At 38.5% G+C, this 17,002-nt stretch overlaps 1 protein-coding gene across 1 annotated transcript; it reads right to left on the bottom strand.

The window, feature by feature from the left end:
- Positions 1–1,506: 1,506 nt before the first annotated feature.
- On the bottom strand, positions 1,507–9,948 carry LOC103966780 (AUGMIN subunit 5-like). The gene is made up of 5 exons (XM_018652267.2): positions 9,571–9,948; positions 3,928–4,087; positions 3,096–3,279; positions 2,555–2,687; positions 1,507–2,411 (listed from the first exon to the last, which is right to left on the bottom strand). The coding sequence occupies exons 1-5, from the start codon at positions 9,670–9,672 to the stop codon at positions 2,283–2,285; spliced, it is 708 nt and encodes a 235-aa protein (XP_018507783.1). The 5' UTR covers positions 9,673–9,948; the 3' UTR covers positions 1,507–2,282.
- Positions 9,949–17,002: the final 7,054 nt, after the last annotated feature.

The raw sequence follows: 17,002 nt of genomic DNA, 5'->3' as shown, positions 1-17,002 counted from the left end.
TTGTTCATATCTACTCATAGGTTAATGGTTATACGATAATTCATAACAATTATTGAAACAAAGAAGGGATGGTTTTGTCCAATTCCCTGTCATTCGCAAAAGACATGTCATGTCGTCTCATCACGGGCGAGTTGAGGGCTGCCGTGTGCGGGAGGGAGGATTAAGGACTTTTTCATGTCTCACCAATTTCCAAATTGTGTCAAACCTGCCATATGGCATTTTCGCATTGTACATGAGTGAATTTAAGCATATTTTGAGATTGTAGGGATGTAGCCGCCTACCGAGAATAAGAAAAGATAATGTTATTAACAATTTAAAATAATTATCATGACCCCTCGTTGATAACTTCGAGACCGACATGCATAAAACACTGTTTGCAAGTTCTGATAACAACTCTGAAAAATATTAGACTCATAATTCATGAGGAGAATTTTAGGGTTTTGGGTACAATACCGTGACTTTCGGTGCGCCTAAGCATCAACGTAGCAGATGAAAGTATAAAATTTTGTTTTTTTATATCTCATCCGTTCATCAATGCAACGAGATATTGGAAAATTTCACGGAATTTCTAATCACTTTAAATGTAATAGTGCAAAAAGCAGCACTTTTCATCCGTACAATAATACATGAAATGTCTTTTCATCAGATGGAGTTGTCAATTTCCAGAACAAGAAGACTATTGGACTGAAGTTGGTATTAGTAGAAGCCTGTCCTTTTTCGAGTTATAAGGACGGTATTCTCTCTCCTTACTTTTTTTCTCCCCTCCTTTTCCTTCTCTCCCAGATATTTTCTTCTCTCCCTACTTTTTTTTGTTCTCTCTTTACAAAGATAAAATCTTGAGCGTAAAAAAAGAAGAAGATGAGAGCTTACAACCATCAACATCAACATATCTCTTGCTATCGGTTGGTTAGGTAAAGAATTCTTAATTTCCTTCTTACAACCATCAACATTAAACTTAAATCGATTTGGATAATTAAAGAGCTTCTCAGTGGAGCAAAGATTCAATCATACGACATTGATCAATCTTGTGAGTATTAGCCTTCAACCATTTATGAAGATATGCGCAAATAGCCATTGTAGGCTCATCAAACATTGCAAAATCTTGTTAAAAAAATTTTATTTCGTCAATTCCAAATAAACCAACAAGCAATGAAAAAACTAACCTCCACTCTAAACCTCCCAATATGAGTGAATTAGTGGTAAGATTAAAATGAAGACAATCATGAAAATCAATTTAGTTGATTATACATCCTCAACCTCAGCCAAACTTCGCTTACCTTTGGACAATCTTTAAAAACATGAGGCGCTGATTTAAAGCCACATGTACATCTTTAACACTTAGGGTTATCAGTCGTAACCCCTTCAGCCTTTGATCATTAGTTAGGAGCTTATCAAGAGTGAGCGGTAAGAAACTCTAAACTTTCGAAGGAATATGAAGATTCCAAATGAGATTCTATCACAAATTAGGAAAACCACTAGAATTAATGGCCAACATATTAACATCACTTGTGTTCCACTCCAACTACACTTATCCTCCAAAGTATCAAAACCAACTAGAATGCTAAGAATTTGTTCAACAACCTCCCTTGGTAAAACAAGTAGTGTATATGCCAAAAATTATTGTAACAATAATCAGTTACGGTAGCCTTAAGCATATCGTCCGAGAGCGGGCAGCTACCATAATGAAGCAAAATACCATATTTAGCCCATTTGTCAGTCCAAAATTTTACCATATTACCATTTTCAAATTCGCCAAAGTAACCCTTCATACAAAAGTTTAGTCCCTTCAAGAACACCTTTCCAAATACAAGAAAAGCCTAAAGCAGTTTTATCATTGAGTAACTGACCCAATGGTAAATGTAATTGCCACTGAAAACTTTTGCCCAGAGACCATTATCCCCTCCATCAATCTCCAAGAGTTCTTAGCAAGAAGAGCTATTCATAACTCATGTTTTTCAAGCCAAGCCTACCAAGAGACTTCGGAAGGCAAACTTGGCCCAACCATGTCTGCATACCTAAACTCTAAACCCTAAACCCTGTCTGCATACCAAATACTGGGATAGTGGAGGTGGAAGACTGAACAAGACTGGCCCGACCAGCAAGAGATGACGAATCACCTTCCAAGCAGGAAGTCGAGCTTGAGCCGTTTCTACTAGGCCTTGTAGGTGCTTTTAGTAATGCCAGAATGAATGAGACCAGGGCTTTGTAGAAGTGGCAAAGTTGATCAAGGAAGACCGGGGAGATCCCGAGAAAATCTTGTTTGCTGAGTACTCGATTAATATTCACAAGTGCTCCTGATCATAAAATGCAAGGAGCTGCTTCACATGATTATGCCAGGCAGCAACGTTTAATCCATCGACTAGGACCCAGTCAAGAACAGTTGCTGCTGGTTGCTCCCACCATTCATCAAGCTGCAGAACGTATTACAGTTCAGACAATTAAAGAGGGGAAAGAAAAAACAAAAACAGAAGGAACTTATACTGCTAAGGTAGAAAAATGGACTGTCTATACAACTACAAAATGCAGACTAACTCCGCGTATGGTGGTCACTCACCAATCCCCTAACATAGTTGCAATCTTCCAAGCACTTCTGAGCACTCAAAATTGCAGCCTTAAGTTCGGGCAACCATTTCTCCACGACAATTTTCTCTTGGTCAGCAGCCACATTTAAACAATAGCTCGTTGTCCTGCACAGTAGTAGATAAAAATTAAGTGCATGTTAATCCAAAAACATAGTCAGAGATCCTACAATGCTTATTAATAAACATCACATATTTGAATGGTTTAATATGTAGAATGAATTTAACATAACACCAGAGCTACACATCGTGAGTTTTGACAACAGATTAGAACAAAGAGCAAACTGTAATGCATTTAGAATCTGGATGAAAAAAATTTATAATATCTAGCGCAGCAAATCATGTGAATCTCAAAAGAAAGAAGAAAGCAGTTTCTTGCACTTTCCCTCATCTCACAATGCTCAAGATGGAATTCAAGTTTATATTATTTGACCGAGGTCTGCTTGCTGAAACTTTGGAGTTTTGGAGGATTACGCAATCTAGTTTCCTGTAAAATAAGGCCATGTAAAATTTTACCTTTCATATTCTTGTTGAGCTCTATAGGCATGGTTCAACAACACAACAAGATCCTGTCGTGTATGGACCAAATTGATTGCCTTTGCCAAGTCCTCCAACACACTAGCTTCAGAACCACGAAGTTTTAAACAGAATTCCAGGGACTCTAGGATTGATAATAAGGCAGCGTCTGAACCCTCCAAACCTGTTTATCCAGTAAATGTAAGTTCGGACTGAAAGCATCCATTAAGCAGGCACACAAACAATGAAATAGAACCAAATAACATGTCAGAACATGCATATGCTAGCATTCATTAAACTCAGGCTAGGCATCCTTGAGCTTAAGGAGCAAATTTAAAAGCCAAACTGATTATCGTTATATTACTATTGATACATGTAACAAGCTTAGGGAGCACGAAATCATGAGAGCACCATTTAATCAGAGTTCTGTTTTCATGTTTCAACCAAAACTACTTCGTGCCTAGGTTCAGGAAAGAGTAACAACTAAAGATTATTCACAGTGTCTTACTGCCTATGGGCTAAAAATTATTCAAAACAAGATCCTTGCAGGCTGTCATGTAACAGCACCTCCATACTCACCAGCATAAAATCTAACTTTGCAGTGAGCTTTACCAATTTATTGAAAAACTGATTCATTTTGTTTTTCTTCTTAAGTGCAATTGACAAACCACTACACACACAACTCAAAAAAGAAGGCAAAATAGGTCTTCTGTTGCCAAGCCTCAGAGAAGTGGGGAGGGTGTATTTCTTCCAAAACCAAGCCTATAATGGAGGCAGTGCCCTCCAATCTTAGGCATTCCTATAGTGTCATAGCAGATGAATGAAGACTCACCACCAGGATACTGAAGGGCAGCAGATATGCGATATATGGATGGTATCGCTGGTGGATCCCTAGCACCTGCTTTTGCAGTTAATATAGCAGCATTTTTTTCTGCAGCAGCAACAACTTTAGGTCCAGTAGACCCTTTTGTACCCATGGACTCCAATAGTGCCTGATACAAAAGTTATTAATGGTTTACATCGTTACATACAGAGATTAGAAGGTAAACAAGAAAAGACAGATTTGTATTTTCTCGCCAAAGAACTGTTGAATTGTAATCTTGTCTTGGCCCAAAGATAATTGATCCAGCCCATACACAAAGAAAGATCCATGCACATGCTAGAGAATTCTAGCAAAGTTCAAGTTGGTGGAAGAGTCTAGAAGAATGGTGAGGATTCCACCAACATACAAGATTAGTGTAGATAATTCTAGCTTAGGAAGGTAGTGGAATTATCTAGATATCTCTAGCATGATGTTTTCATGCTTCTCCAAGGTTCCATCCAAGCCTATAAAAGGAGAAGGCATCCACACCATTTGGAACAACCAAGAGAGCAAGTAGCAAGAAGTGAGAGTGTCAAGTAAGAAGAAGCAACGAAGCTTCTAAGAGTGTTTGAGTGTTTCCTCTTGTACTAAATTTGTGAGTGAATAAAAACCTTGTGTAATACTTTGAGAATTCTTTCTTTCTCTTGCCTATCAATTCCGCTGCGTTACATTCTTCTTTGTGAGATAAACATCTCAAGAGTAGTGAAGCATTTTTAAACCCCAACAAAGTGGTATCAGAGCTATGGCTAGTAATGCTATGGCAGCCTTCCAAGTTCCAGTGCTCGACAACAACAACTTCGATAATTGGAGTATCAAAAATGAAGGCCCTTTTAGGTGCACACGATGTCTCGGAAGTCGTGGAGAAAGGCTACACTGAGCCAGCAGATGAAGCTACTCTGTCTCAACCCTAGAAGGAGAGTTTGAAAGATTCAAGAAAGAGAGACAAGAAGGCTCTCTACCTCATCTACCAAGCATTAGATGACAATGGCTTTGAGAAGGTCTCGAGTGCAACCTCTGCCAAGCAAGCATGGGAGAAGCTTCAAACCTCTTACAAAGGAGCCAAACAAGTGAAAAAGGTTCGTCTTCAAGTATTAAGAGGTGAGTTTGAATCTCTACAAATGAAAGGGTCTGAATCAATCTCTGATTATTTCTCAAGAGTCTTAGCCGTTTCCAATCAATTAAAAAGAAACGGAGAAAAGTTAGAAGATGTTAGAATTATGGAGAAGATACTACGCTCGTTGGACCCCAAGTTCGAGCACATTGTCGTGACGATTGAAGAAACTAAAAACTTGGAAGAAATTAGTATAGAGCAATTAATGGGTTTGCTGCAAGCATATGAAGAGAAACATAAGAAGAGTCAAGGGAATGGTGAGTAGCTCCTCAAGACACATATCCAGCCAAAGAAGAAAGAAGAAAGCTTCAACAACGAAAGAAGCCAATACGGAAGAAGTAGTGGCCGAGGTCGCGGACGTGGACATGGGCGTGGATGTGGTTGGAACTTCAACAACCATAGCAACTACGAAAGAGGACAAAGCTCAACAAAAGGTCGTGGAAGAGGACGATCAAACTTGAGGTATGAAAAATCCCAAGTTCAATGCTATAATTGTCAAAAGTTTGGGCATTATGCTTGAGAATGTAGAGCTCCAAATAGCAGACTTGATGAGAAGGTCAATTATGTGAAAGAAGAGAAAGAAGAGAATGGTGTTGTGCTACTAGTATGCAAGAACAATGATGGAGACCAAGACTATACATGGTACCTTGACACTGGCGCTAACAACCACATGTGCGGAAGAAGAAGCATCTTCGTAGAGCTCAATGAATCAGTGAGTGGCAACGTTTCTTTTGGAGACGAATCCAAAATACCTGTAAAAGGAAAAGGTAACATCCTTATTCCCTTGGAAAATGGCGGTCACCAATTAATTTCAAATGTCTACTACGTGCCCAATATGAAAGGCAACATTTTGAGTTTGGGTCAACTCTTAGAAAAAGGTTATGATTTTCATACGAAAAATTATATCCTTTTTCTTAGAGATGACAAAGGAAGATTAATTGCCAAGGCGAAAATGTCAAAGAATAGGATGTTTCCCATGAACATTCAAAACGATGTTGCAAAGTGTCTTAAGATATGTTACAAAGACATATCTTGGCTTTGGCATCTTCGTTTTGGGCATCTTAACTTTGGGGGATTGGAGTTATTATCTAAGAAGGAGATGGTGCGAGGCTTACCGTGCATCAGCCACCCTGATCAAGTTTGTGAAGGATGTTTACTTGGGAAACAGTTCAGGAAAAGCTTTCCAAATGAGTCGACCACAAGAGCCCAGAAGCCACTCGAGCTCATTCACATCGATGTGTGTGGTCCAATAAAACCAAGCTCTTTGGGTAAAAAATAATTATTTCCTTCTTTTCATAGATGATTTTTCAAGGAAAACCTGGGTGTGTTTCTTGAAGCAGAAATCAGAGGTATTTGGAGCATTCAAGAAGTTCAAAGCCACCGTAGAAAAAGAAAGTGGTGGTAAGATCAAAGCCATGAGATCTGATCGAGGAGGAGAATTCACTTCGAAGGAATTTCAAGAGTTTTTTGAAGCAAATGGAATTCGTCGACCTTTGACAGTTCCAAGATCTCCTCAACAAAATGGAGTGGCGGAAAGAAAAAATCGAACCATTCTCGACATGGCTCGAAGCATGCTTAAAAGCAAGAAATTACCTAAGGAATTGTGGGCAGAAGCTGTAGCATGTGCTGTCTACCTATCTAATCGGACTCCAACAAGAAGTGTGTGGGGAAAAACTCCGCAAGAAGCATGGAGTGGAAGAAAACCAGGTATTTCTCATCTAAGAGTTTTTGGAAGCATAGCCCATATACATATACCAGACGAGAGGAGAACCAAACTCGACGACAAAAGTGAGAAGTTCATCTTCATCGGCTATAACACAAATTCAAAAGGCTATAAGCTGTATAATCCAAACAACGGGAAGACGATGATCAGTCGAGACATGACGTTCGAAGAAGGAGAATGGGATTTTGGCTCACATGCAGGTGATCTTCACTTCTTTCCTCAGTTTGAAGAAGAGAATGAAGAAGGGATGATGGAGCAAGTAATAGAGGTTCAACAAGAATCCACTATTCCACCTGCTTCACCAACATCAACCAATCATGGTAATTCATCAGCATCAGCATTGTCAATTGGGAGTCTAAATGAAAAAGAAGTACCACGCACAAGAAGTATACGAGATCTTTATGAGGTTGTTGAAAGACTCGATAATCCTACACTTTTCTGTCTCTTTGCTAATTGTGAACCAGTCGACTTCCAAGAAACAATGCAAGATACAAAGTGGAGGAAAGCAATGGATGAAGAAATTGAAGCAATCCAAAAGAATGATACATGGGAACTCGCTATTCTTCCAGAAGGACACAAAGCCATCGAAGTCAAGTGGGTGTACAAGACAAAGAAGAATGCCAACGGAGAGGTCGAAAGATACAAGGCAAGACTAGTGGCGAAAGACTATAGTCAAAGAGCCGGAATCGACTATGATGAGGTATTTGCACCCGTTGCTTGGTTGGAAACTATACGATTACTAATTTCTTTGACAGCTCAAAACAGTTGGAAGATTCAACAAATGGATGTGAAGTCCGCCTTCCCAAATGGAGTCCTTGAAGAAGAAGTCTACATTCAGCAACCGTTAGGCTATGAGATCAAAGGACATGAAGATAAAGTTTTGAAGCTAAAGAAAGCCCTTTATGGGTTAAAACAAGCGCCACGAGTATGGTATAGTCGCATCGACAAGTACTTTCAAGAAAACAACTTCATCAAGTGCCCTCATGAACATGCTCTCTATGTCAAAGTCAAAGATGGAGATATTTTGATTGTGTGCTTATATGTGGATGATCTAATCTTCACCGGGAGTAATCCAAGCATGTTTGAAGAGTTCAAGAGAGTGATGACCAAAGAATTTGAGATGACCGACATTGGGTTGATGGCATATTACCTAGGCATTAAAGTCAAGCAGAATGAAGAAGGAATTTTCATCTCCCAAGAAAGCTACACAAAGGAGATACTGAAAAAGTTCAAAATGGACGACTGCAAGCCCGTGAGCAAGCCAATGGAGTGCGGAGTCAAACTAACCAAGTATGATAAAGGAGAAAGCGTAGATCCAACATTTTTCAAATCTAGTTGGAAGCTTGCGCTACTTGACTTGCACAAGACCAGATATTCTCTATGCTGTCGGATTAATCAATCGCCACATGGAGAATCCCACAACTACACATTTGAAAACGGCCAAAAGAATTCTTCGATACCTCAAAGATACTGTTAACTTTGGCTTGTTTCATTCAAGTTCTGATAACTACAAACTTGCTGGATATAGCGATAGTGATTGGGCAGGAGATTCCGACGATAGAAAAAGCATTACTGGATTTGTGTTCTTCATGGGAGACACTGAATTCACATGGATGTCGAAGAAGTAACCGATTGTCACTCTCTCTACCTGCGAAGCTGAATATGTAACTGCTACTTCATGTGTCTGCCATGCAATCTGGCTGAGAAACTTGCTGAAAAAATTAAGACTGCGACAAGAAAAGCGAACAAAGATCTATGTCGACAACAAGTCTGCAATAGCTCTAGCAAAGAATCCAGTATTCCATGACAGGAGCAAACACATAGATACCCGTTATCATTTCTTAAGAGAGTGCATTGCAAGAAAGGATGTGCAAGTGGAATACGTGAAGTCTTAAGACCAAGTCGCCGACATATTCACCAAGCCACTCAAACAAGAAGACTTTGTCAGACTAAGAAACTCAATTGGCGTCACAAGACAAGATTAAGGGGGGATGTTGAATTGTAATCTTGTCTTGGCCCAAAGATAATTGATCCGGCCCATACACAAATAAAGATCTATGCACATGCTAGAGAATTCTAGCAAAGTTCAAGTTGGTGGAAGAGTCTAGAAGAATGATGAGGATTCCACCAACATACAAGATTAGTGTAGATAATTCTAGCTTAGGAAGGTAGTGGAATTATCTAGATATCTCTAGCATGATGTTTTCATGCTTCTCCAAGGTTCCATCCATGCCTATAAAAGGAGAAGGCATCCACACCATTTGGAACAACCAAGAGAGCAAGTAGCAAGAAGTGAGAGTGTCAAGTAAGAAGTAAGAAGAAGCAACAAAGCTTCTATGAGTGTTTGAGTGTTTCCTCTTGTACTAAATTTGTGAGTGAATAAAAACCTTGTGTAATACTTTGAGAATTCTTTCTTTCTCTTGCCTATTAATTCCGCTGCGTTACATTCTTCTTTGTGAGATAAACATCTCAAGAGTAGTGAAGCATTTTTAAACCCCAACAAGAACAGTCAGAAAAACTTCATGATAATCAAGATCTTACACAAATTATTTAAGTCCTGAATTTTAAAATCGTACAAAGATTATATACAGATTATGATTAGTCGCTAATTATGACAACCTGATAAGGGATATAAGAAACAGATTCATCAATTTTTACTTTCTAGCATCAAACCAATCAATCGCCAACTTAAAGGATATAAGAAACAAACCAATCAATTTTTACTTACAGGAATAACAATTCTTTAATAATGATAAAGCCACAAATTTACTCAATAAACCTGTGGAGTTGCTGGAAGCATGTAGAGGCTATTATCAGGACTTTGGTCAAAAGCAGAAACTTCTCTTTCAATAAGATCTTTTGCACTATTTGAAAGATCCATGACTACTGTGCAGATCAACTACTTGCCGGCAAGGCTGTTGACCTTCTCAAAGAGGAGAAGAGGGGATTTGAAGATAGCTGGAGAGCTGTCGATTCTGTGTGAACCTGAAGCTGTTGTTATCATCTTTTCCCAAACTGGCAAGCTCTATGATTTCTCAAGCTCCAGGTACCAACCCTGTACAACATCCCACCGCCTTATAAATTCTTTCGAATTTTCCAATCCAGTGTTGGACTTTGAGAAATAAGTTTTGGAGTTGCTTTTTACGTACGGATTTTATGAGAGGCGTCTAGAAGGTTCAACTTTGATCTTCACGTTTAAGAGTCGAAAGCACGGGATGCTAAGGATCGACTTGTAACAGTTGCCTCGCAGGCTCAAAAGGTCGTATACTATATGCTGATATGCTTCCTACGATCTTCGGTCTATGAGACTATAAGCATGGTGTCATTGTGCAATTGGCTTCCTTGTCTTTGCTTGCAGATGAACGACATTGTTACTGAACAATGGATTCAAATTCAGCGACTTGAGCAGGCTTTTCATATTACTCAAGTAAGCATTTGTACTTGAGACTGGCTTCTCATTCGGTGTGCAAGTTTTATCGAAATGAGCTTTATTAATTGGTTTAACTCGGTTAGGACTATGAGGCTTCAAGGGCAAGTGAGCTCTAGAAGATGCACATTCTTGAAGGTAATAGTTTAGATAAGTCTGTACGTGTAAGTCAGTGAGGCTTCATTTAATCAATTAGAAACCACTTTCCTCTATATATAATTAGAGTTATAGAATGCAGTGAAATATAATGTTTTTTTGTTCACTCTAATTAGTCTTTTATAACTTTTATTCTGTTTGTGCAATATCCTTAGGCCGTTATGAAGTGTATAATTAGAGTCATAGAATGCAATGAAATATAATGTTTGTTCACTCTCTTTAGACTTTTTTTTTAACTTTTATTCTCTTTGTGCAAGGTCCTAGGCCGTTGTGTAGTCGTCGTTCTCAGCCAATTTTCTATGGATATATCTGAGATTAAGTTCGATGTCTATAAGCATTGAAGTGGTAACCTTTTCCAATCTTTAATATAATTTTCAACCTCGCAGCAACGCGCCGGTACAAATTCTAGTATCTTCTAATCACGGGCGAGTTTAAGCCTACCTTTTGGGGGGGGGGGGGAGTAATCAAGGACTTTTTCATGTCTCACCAATTTTCAAATGGTGCCAAACTTGACGGAAAAGGTTCTCACCGGATCCTTTTCCTGGGGATCCTAGGGATCCCATGAACGTGACTGTTCATCGTACATCGTGCTGTCAGAAATCATTTCAAAATTTAAAATTTAAAATTAAATATAAATAGTACCTAATGAAAACTGATCGCATAATGTACAATAAATGATCATGATCACGGGATCCTAAAGATAGATCCCTAGAAAAAAGATCCCGTGAGGATCATTTTCCAAACTTGAAAATGACATAAGGCATTTTCTCATTCTATGAGTGAATTTATATTATGCATATTTTAAGATTGTAGGGTGTACCGGACCTAACAGAATAAGAAAGAGATTGTTATTAACACTTTAAAGTCATTATCATGAACTCCTCGTAAATAATATTGAGACGTGCATTGGCGAAGCCACAAAGACGCAAAGAGGTGTGCTCGCACCTCTAGTCGCTGGAGATTCGTTCCCAAAATCCAGGTTTTCACCCCTTTGCTCTGGTGCATTGGTGCTGCGTTTTGGTTTTCTGCAGTGGGGTGTGTTGAAATTATTTTAGATCGACAGGTCCCCCGGGGGGTGGGGGGTGGGGTGGGAACTCTAACGACATTGATACTGTTCTCAACTTTATCACCTGCCCAATTCGTCAGGTGTGAGGTTTTACCACAAAAGGTCTCGATATTAGTTAGAATGGGGTATTTTTATTTAAAGTCATTGCTTTTCTGGATTGCTAACAGGGCGATGCCTCGTTTTAGGTTTTTTTTTTTTTTTTTTTTAAACCCAAGCCAAACGACGTCACTTTGCACCTGAGAAAACAAAAATTTAAAAATGAAACGAGTCAAACTACGTCGTTTCGCTACAAAGAGTTCATAAAGTTTTTTAATAGAGGCTACTGCAGCTCCTGCTGGTTCAAGTATGCTCCCTTTTTGCTCAAACACGCCCTGCAACAGAAGCACACGAGCTCATTAAAAGACAACCTAAAACTAATCGCTAATATTGTTAAAGTAAAAGGTATTTAAAAAATAAAAAAATGTTTGAAACTTTGTTCTGAAGAAGAAGAAAACGATGGAGGATGGAAATGTTAGAGAGTGCTCTCTAGATAATTAACACGAATAACTAGTTAATTAATTAATTAATTATATGAAAGCAACATGAATTTGAATGGCAGAAGAGAAGACCATGCATGTTCTGAAGTGTTGATTTGCAATGTTCCTAATAGTGGTCCAAGCAACCTTTTTCTCCTTGAGTCGTCCGAGCCTACAATTGCAATGTCTAATATTATATCACCCGGCTCCTCAACTTTTATATTTTGTCTGCGTGCCATCGTTATTTTTCTCTCTCTTTTGCTCACTCGGAATATTATTTGGCAAAGTGCTAATTTTTCACATCCAATATCTGCACAAGTAGGTTGAGTCGATTAGTATTTTTTGCTTTTAAGAAAGTTTAATGAAGAGAAGTTTTAGCATGTGATATTCACGTTAAAATAGATTGGACTAATTGTATAAATAGTCCTCGTGATGATAGGGTATTCAGAAGATAGTCATGTGGTAAAAAAAAAAAAAAGGGTTTTAAACCCTTTTGATGAAGTCCGTTAGGTTTAAGCTCAAAAACCAAATTTCTGTTATCTCTTTGTTAAACCCAAAAACAAAACTGTGAATTTCTGCACTCCCTTCGTTGTGGCTCAATAGAAATGGACTGTCTTCCAAATACCCTATCACCACAGGGGTTTAAATCCGAATTTTTTACTACATGTGCTATTTTCCAAATACCTTATCACCACGAGAACCACGTATCCAATTAGGCCAAATAGATTTTATTGACCTTAGTTGAACAGGAGAATTATTTAATTGACATGCATGTGATATTATCATATAAAATGATTTATCGTTGACCTAATGGATTATTTTGTGTTTATTGATGTGTTAGCTGTGTGTGTAATCCTTTTGCTATGTGGTTTTGCTGTGGGGAAGGAATGTACAAACATCCCTACTCCTTTTCACCCTATGTACAAACATCCTTACTCCTTTTCAGCCTATGACGCATCCCTACGTGGTTTTGTTTGTAAATTTTCATGGAATTTCTAATCACGTTAAATGTGTAGTGTAAAGCAGCAATTTTCATCCGTACAATTATACATGAGATGGTTTTTCATCCGAACAGGAAGACAATAATTGGACTGAAGTCCGAAGTGATATTATTCAAAGCAGAAGCCCGCCCTTTCATTCAATAAGGGACCAAGTTATAAGTTTATGATACAACATATCCTTGTCTTTCTATACAATAATTAATTTGAAAAAAAAAAAAATCTGGTCTGCCAAGCTACCCCTGCCTCCCGGCTAAGATCAGGAGTTGTTCCTCCCGGCCGGCTTCCCTACTCCGCCTTTCTCTCCTCAAATCGTAACATAGAAGTGACAATATCCTCAGTATATGATTCCATACACGTATTGCCTCATGCACGGTTGCCGGTTATTAGTTATGTAAGGATTATTATTTTTCTTCTTAAAACCATCAACATTAAGTTTAAATCAATTTTGAATGAAGAGCTTTCTAGTGGAGCAAAGATTCAATCTTACGGCGTTTATCAATCTTGTGAGTATTAGAAGGCTAACCATTCATGAAAATATGCACAAATAATGACTGTAAGCTCATCAAACATTGCAAAAACCTGCTCGAAAACAAATTTATTTCGCCAATACCAAATAAACCAACAAGCAACGAGAATACTAACCTCCACTCTAAACCCCCCAATATGAGTGATTTAGTGGTGAGATTAAAATGAAGCCAATCATGAAAATCAATGTGGTCTGACTATTGTTTATACTTTCCAACTTTTGCCAAACTTCTCTTGCCTTAGAAAAATCTTTGACAGTCAAGGTTATCTGTAATGGTAATTGGTAATATTATCTGCAAAGCATATATTGGACAATGGAGGTGACAGACTGAACAAAAGTGGCCTCGCCAGCAAGAGATAATAAATTTACCTTTCAAGCATAAATTCGAGCTTGAGTTTCCACCAAGCCTTTGTAGGTGTTTTTAGTGATGTGAGAATGAATGAAACAAGGGCTTTGTAGATGTGGCAAATTTGATCCAGGAAGTGTTGGAATTTTTTAGATCGACGGGCTCGGGGAGCCCCCCTAACGACACTGATACTGTCCCCAACTTTACCACCTGCCCAATTCATCAGGTGTGGAGTTTTACCACAAAAGGTCTCAATATTAGTCAGAGTAAGGTAATCATATTTAAAGCCACCCTTGTTGACTTCCCCCATCGATGTGGGATTGACAACACTCCCCTTCACGTGTAACCCCATTTAGTGGTTCACATGTGAAGATCCATACATCGTTAATTGAAACTTAGAGGTTGGCTCCAATGAAGTCCAGACTTGTTTTCAATCTTTTCAAGAAGAGGATACCGATACTATCCCCAATTTTACAACTTGCCCAATCCGTCAGGCGTGGAGTTTTACCACAAAATGCTTTGGTATTAGTTAGAGTAGGGTAATCATATTTAAAGCCACCCTTGTTGACTTCCCCTACCGATGTGAGACTACCAACACGCCCCCTCACGTGTAACCCCATTTAGTGATTCACACGTGGAGATCCACACATCGTCAATTGAAACTTAGAGGTTGGCTCCAATGAAGTCTAGACTTGTTTTCAATCTTTTCAAGAAGAGGATCATTAATTGAAACTTAAAGGTTGGCTCCAACGGAGTCCAGACTAGTTTTCAATTTGTTCAAGAAGTGCCTTTTAAGAATTCAGAGACCGGCTCTATGTTAAGAGTCCAAGCTTGTTTTCGATCCCACACTTCCTGGTGACAAGCCTTTGGCTTGCACAGGCCCCTAATCATGGGCTCTGATACCATATTGAAAATTTTTAGATCAACAACTTTACCATCTGCCTAATCCGTCAAGTGTGGGGTTTTACCACAAAAGACTTCAGTATTAATTAAAGTGAGACTGCCAACAGGAAGACCAGTTAGATCCCCAGAAAATCTTGTTTGCTGAGTACTCAAATAATATTCACAAGTGCTCCTGATCATAAAATTCAAGGAGCTGCTTCACATGATTATACCAGGCAGCAACATTTAATCCATTGACTCAGACCCAGTCAACAACAGTTGCTGCTGGTTGCTCCCACCTAGGGTTGGGCAACGGTTATGGTAGGTGGGAGTCCCAGTGCCATGAACGGAGGGACGTAAGGCCCAGTAGAGGCACATGCCCACTCTCATCCCTTTTTTTTTTTTTTTTTTTTTTTTTTTTACAAATTATTCAATTAATCATTCTCTTTTTTTTTGCTTTGCGGATTATTCAATTAATCATATTAAAATAGTAAAAATCCTCTTTTAGTTTTTAAATGTCCCTCCGTCTTGTATATTTCTCACGCACTAATGTCTAAACATTGTTGAGTTGTATGTATTTGGTTAATTAATACAAATAAGCATTATATTGTCAACAATTAAAGATAAAATTAGACATTAGAGTAATAAAATTAGGCATTTTGTAATTAATTTTTTTAGCATTTGTAAAAGAACTAGCTTTATTTGTCCAAAAAGGGAGCTCAAATTTTTTAAGGTGCCCCCTCTTAGTTAAATGTCTGGCTTCATCCTTGAGTCCCACCATTCATCAAGCTGCAGAAACGGATTACAGTTCAGACAATTAAAGAGAGGAAAAACAAGATGAAAACAAAAAGAATTTGTACCGCTAACGTAGAAAAATGGACTGTTTATACAACTAGTATACAACTAAAAAATGCAGAATAACTCGGCACATGATGATCACTCACCAATCCCTTAACATACTTGCAATCTTCCAAGCACTTCTGAGCACTCAAAATTGCAGCCTTAAGTTTGGGCAACCGTTTCTCCATGACAATTTTCTCTTGCTAAGCGCATGTTAATCTGAAAACATAGTCAGAGATATTCCTAAAATGCTTATTAATAAACATCACATATTTGAAAGGTTTAACATGCAGAATGAATTTAACATAATAGTTTCTAGCACATTCCCTTATCTCACAATGCTCAAAATGGAGTTCAAGTTTATATTATTTGACCGAGGTTTGCTTCTATTATGTTGTGCAAGGACTTGAGGGGCATATATATGTAACGGTCTCTATATCAGCGTACAGCAACGGGCGGGTGAGGGGTAAGGCAATGCAATCATCATGGCTTGTACTTGTAGAGGTGAAATTGGTGGTAGTAGTGGCGGAAGGTTGGGAAGCATGAGAATTTAGGTAGACAGTCAAATCATCAATGGGAAGAAAGGCGCAGTGGTCACCATAAAAGTGGTTAGTGTCAAGGTACGTGAAGAATAGTTTTTCCGGCAATAGAAGCTGTGGCGGTTGTCACTAATCCAGGGAGGCCCGTTCTGATAACAATAAGGTCAAAGTTAGTGGGCTAAATTGGACCGTCGTCTTTAAAGAGTTTATTCATAGCTTTTGGGGAAGGGTTGAAGACTCCGTTAAGATGCCTCCCTTTGCGAGGAAGGTCGCAGCTAGAGAGAATGGACTTGCTGATTGCAAATTTGCATGAAGTTGGACTAACAAGTGTGTCTCAGAACACTAATATTCATCATACAAACCCAACCAACCACAAAAATTTCATAAAAAATTAAAACTCCATGTTAAATTGTTAATAGTATTTGCGGAAACAAGCATAAATTTTTACATTTGGGTAGTGATTAAGTTAAATCATAGCCTACTGCTATTATTATGGTGATTTATTTCACCAGTGTAGAATGATTTTGTGAAAACAATCCAAAACCCTAAACCCTAGTCACAAAATTATTCTCCAGAACCCTAACCATAAAATTTTTTCCCAAAATCATTACCCTGCTACTTTGTCGAAACAGAAGTTGAAGTCGATCAAACTCGATGGAAACAGGAAAGGTATGTGATACGGCTCGTCGCACTCGAAGAAGATGACCAAATTCAGAGACGTCGTCGTTCCTTACAGCTATTTGCCTCCTCTTAATGAAACGGTTCATTTTTAACAGGTTTTCTCTAAGGGGCCCACGTAGTAAAAACATGGCCAACCCACTTCTGTTTTTCCTCTCCATGCAAAGAATACCCATACCCTTTTTCATCCTCGGGTAAGATTCAATAATAATTGATATATAATATATATATATAT

Source organism: the organism of the source record quoted next, unplaced genomic scaffold, assembly GCF_019419815.1.
Source record: "Pyrus x bretschneideri cultivar Hongxiangsu unplaced genomic scaffold, Pyrus_bretschneideri_v1 Contig12, whole genome shotgun sequence".
In the NCBI taxonomy this organism is placed as follows: domain Eukaryota; kingdom Viridiplantae; phylum Streptophyta; class Magnoliopsida; order Rosales; family Rosaceae; genus Pyrus; species Pyrus x bretschneideri.
Note: the sequence above shows the minus strand (reverse complement) of the source record. Positions and strands in the feature narration are given on the sequence as shown.

Bases quoted from the DNA above. Each gene is read 5' to 3' on its own strand.
- LOC103966780 (XM_018652267.2), bottom strand. From the start codon at position 9,672: ATGGATCTTTCAAATAGTGCAAAAGATCTTATTGAAAGAGAAGTTTCT. The intron at 3,280-3,927 runs GTGAGTCTTCAT...CTGGATAAACAG, and splicing joins TGCCCTTCAGTATCCTGGTG to GTTTGGAGGGTTCAGACGCT. The intron at 2,412-2,554 runs GTGAGTGACCAC...TACGTTCTGCAG, and splicing joins GCAACTATGTTAGGGGATTG to CTTGATGAATGGTGGGAGCA.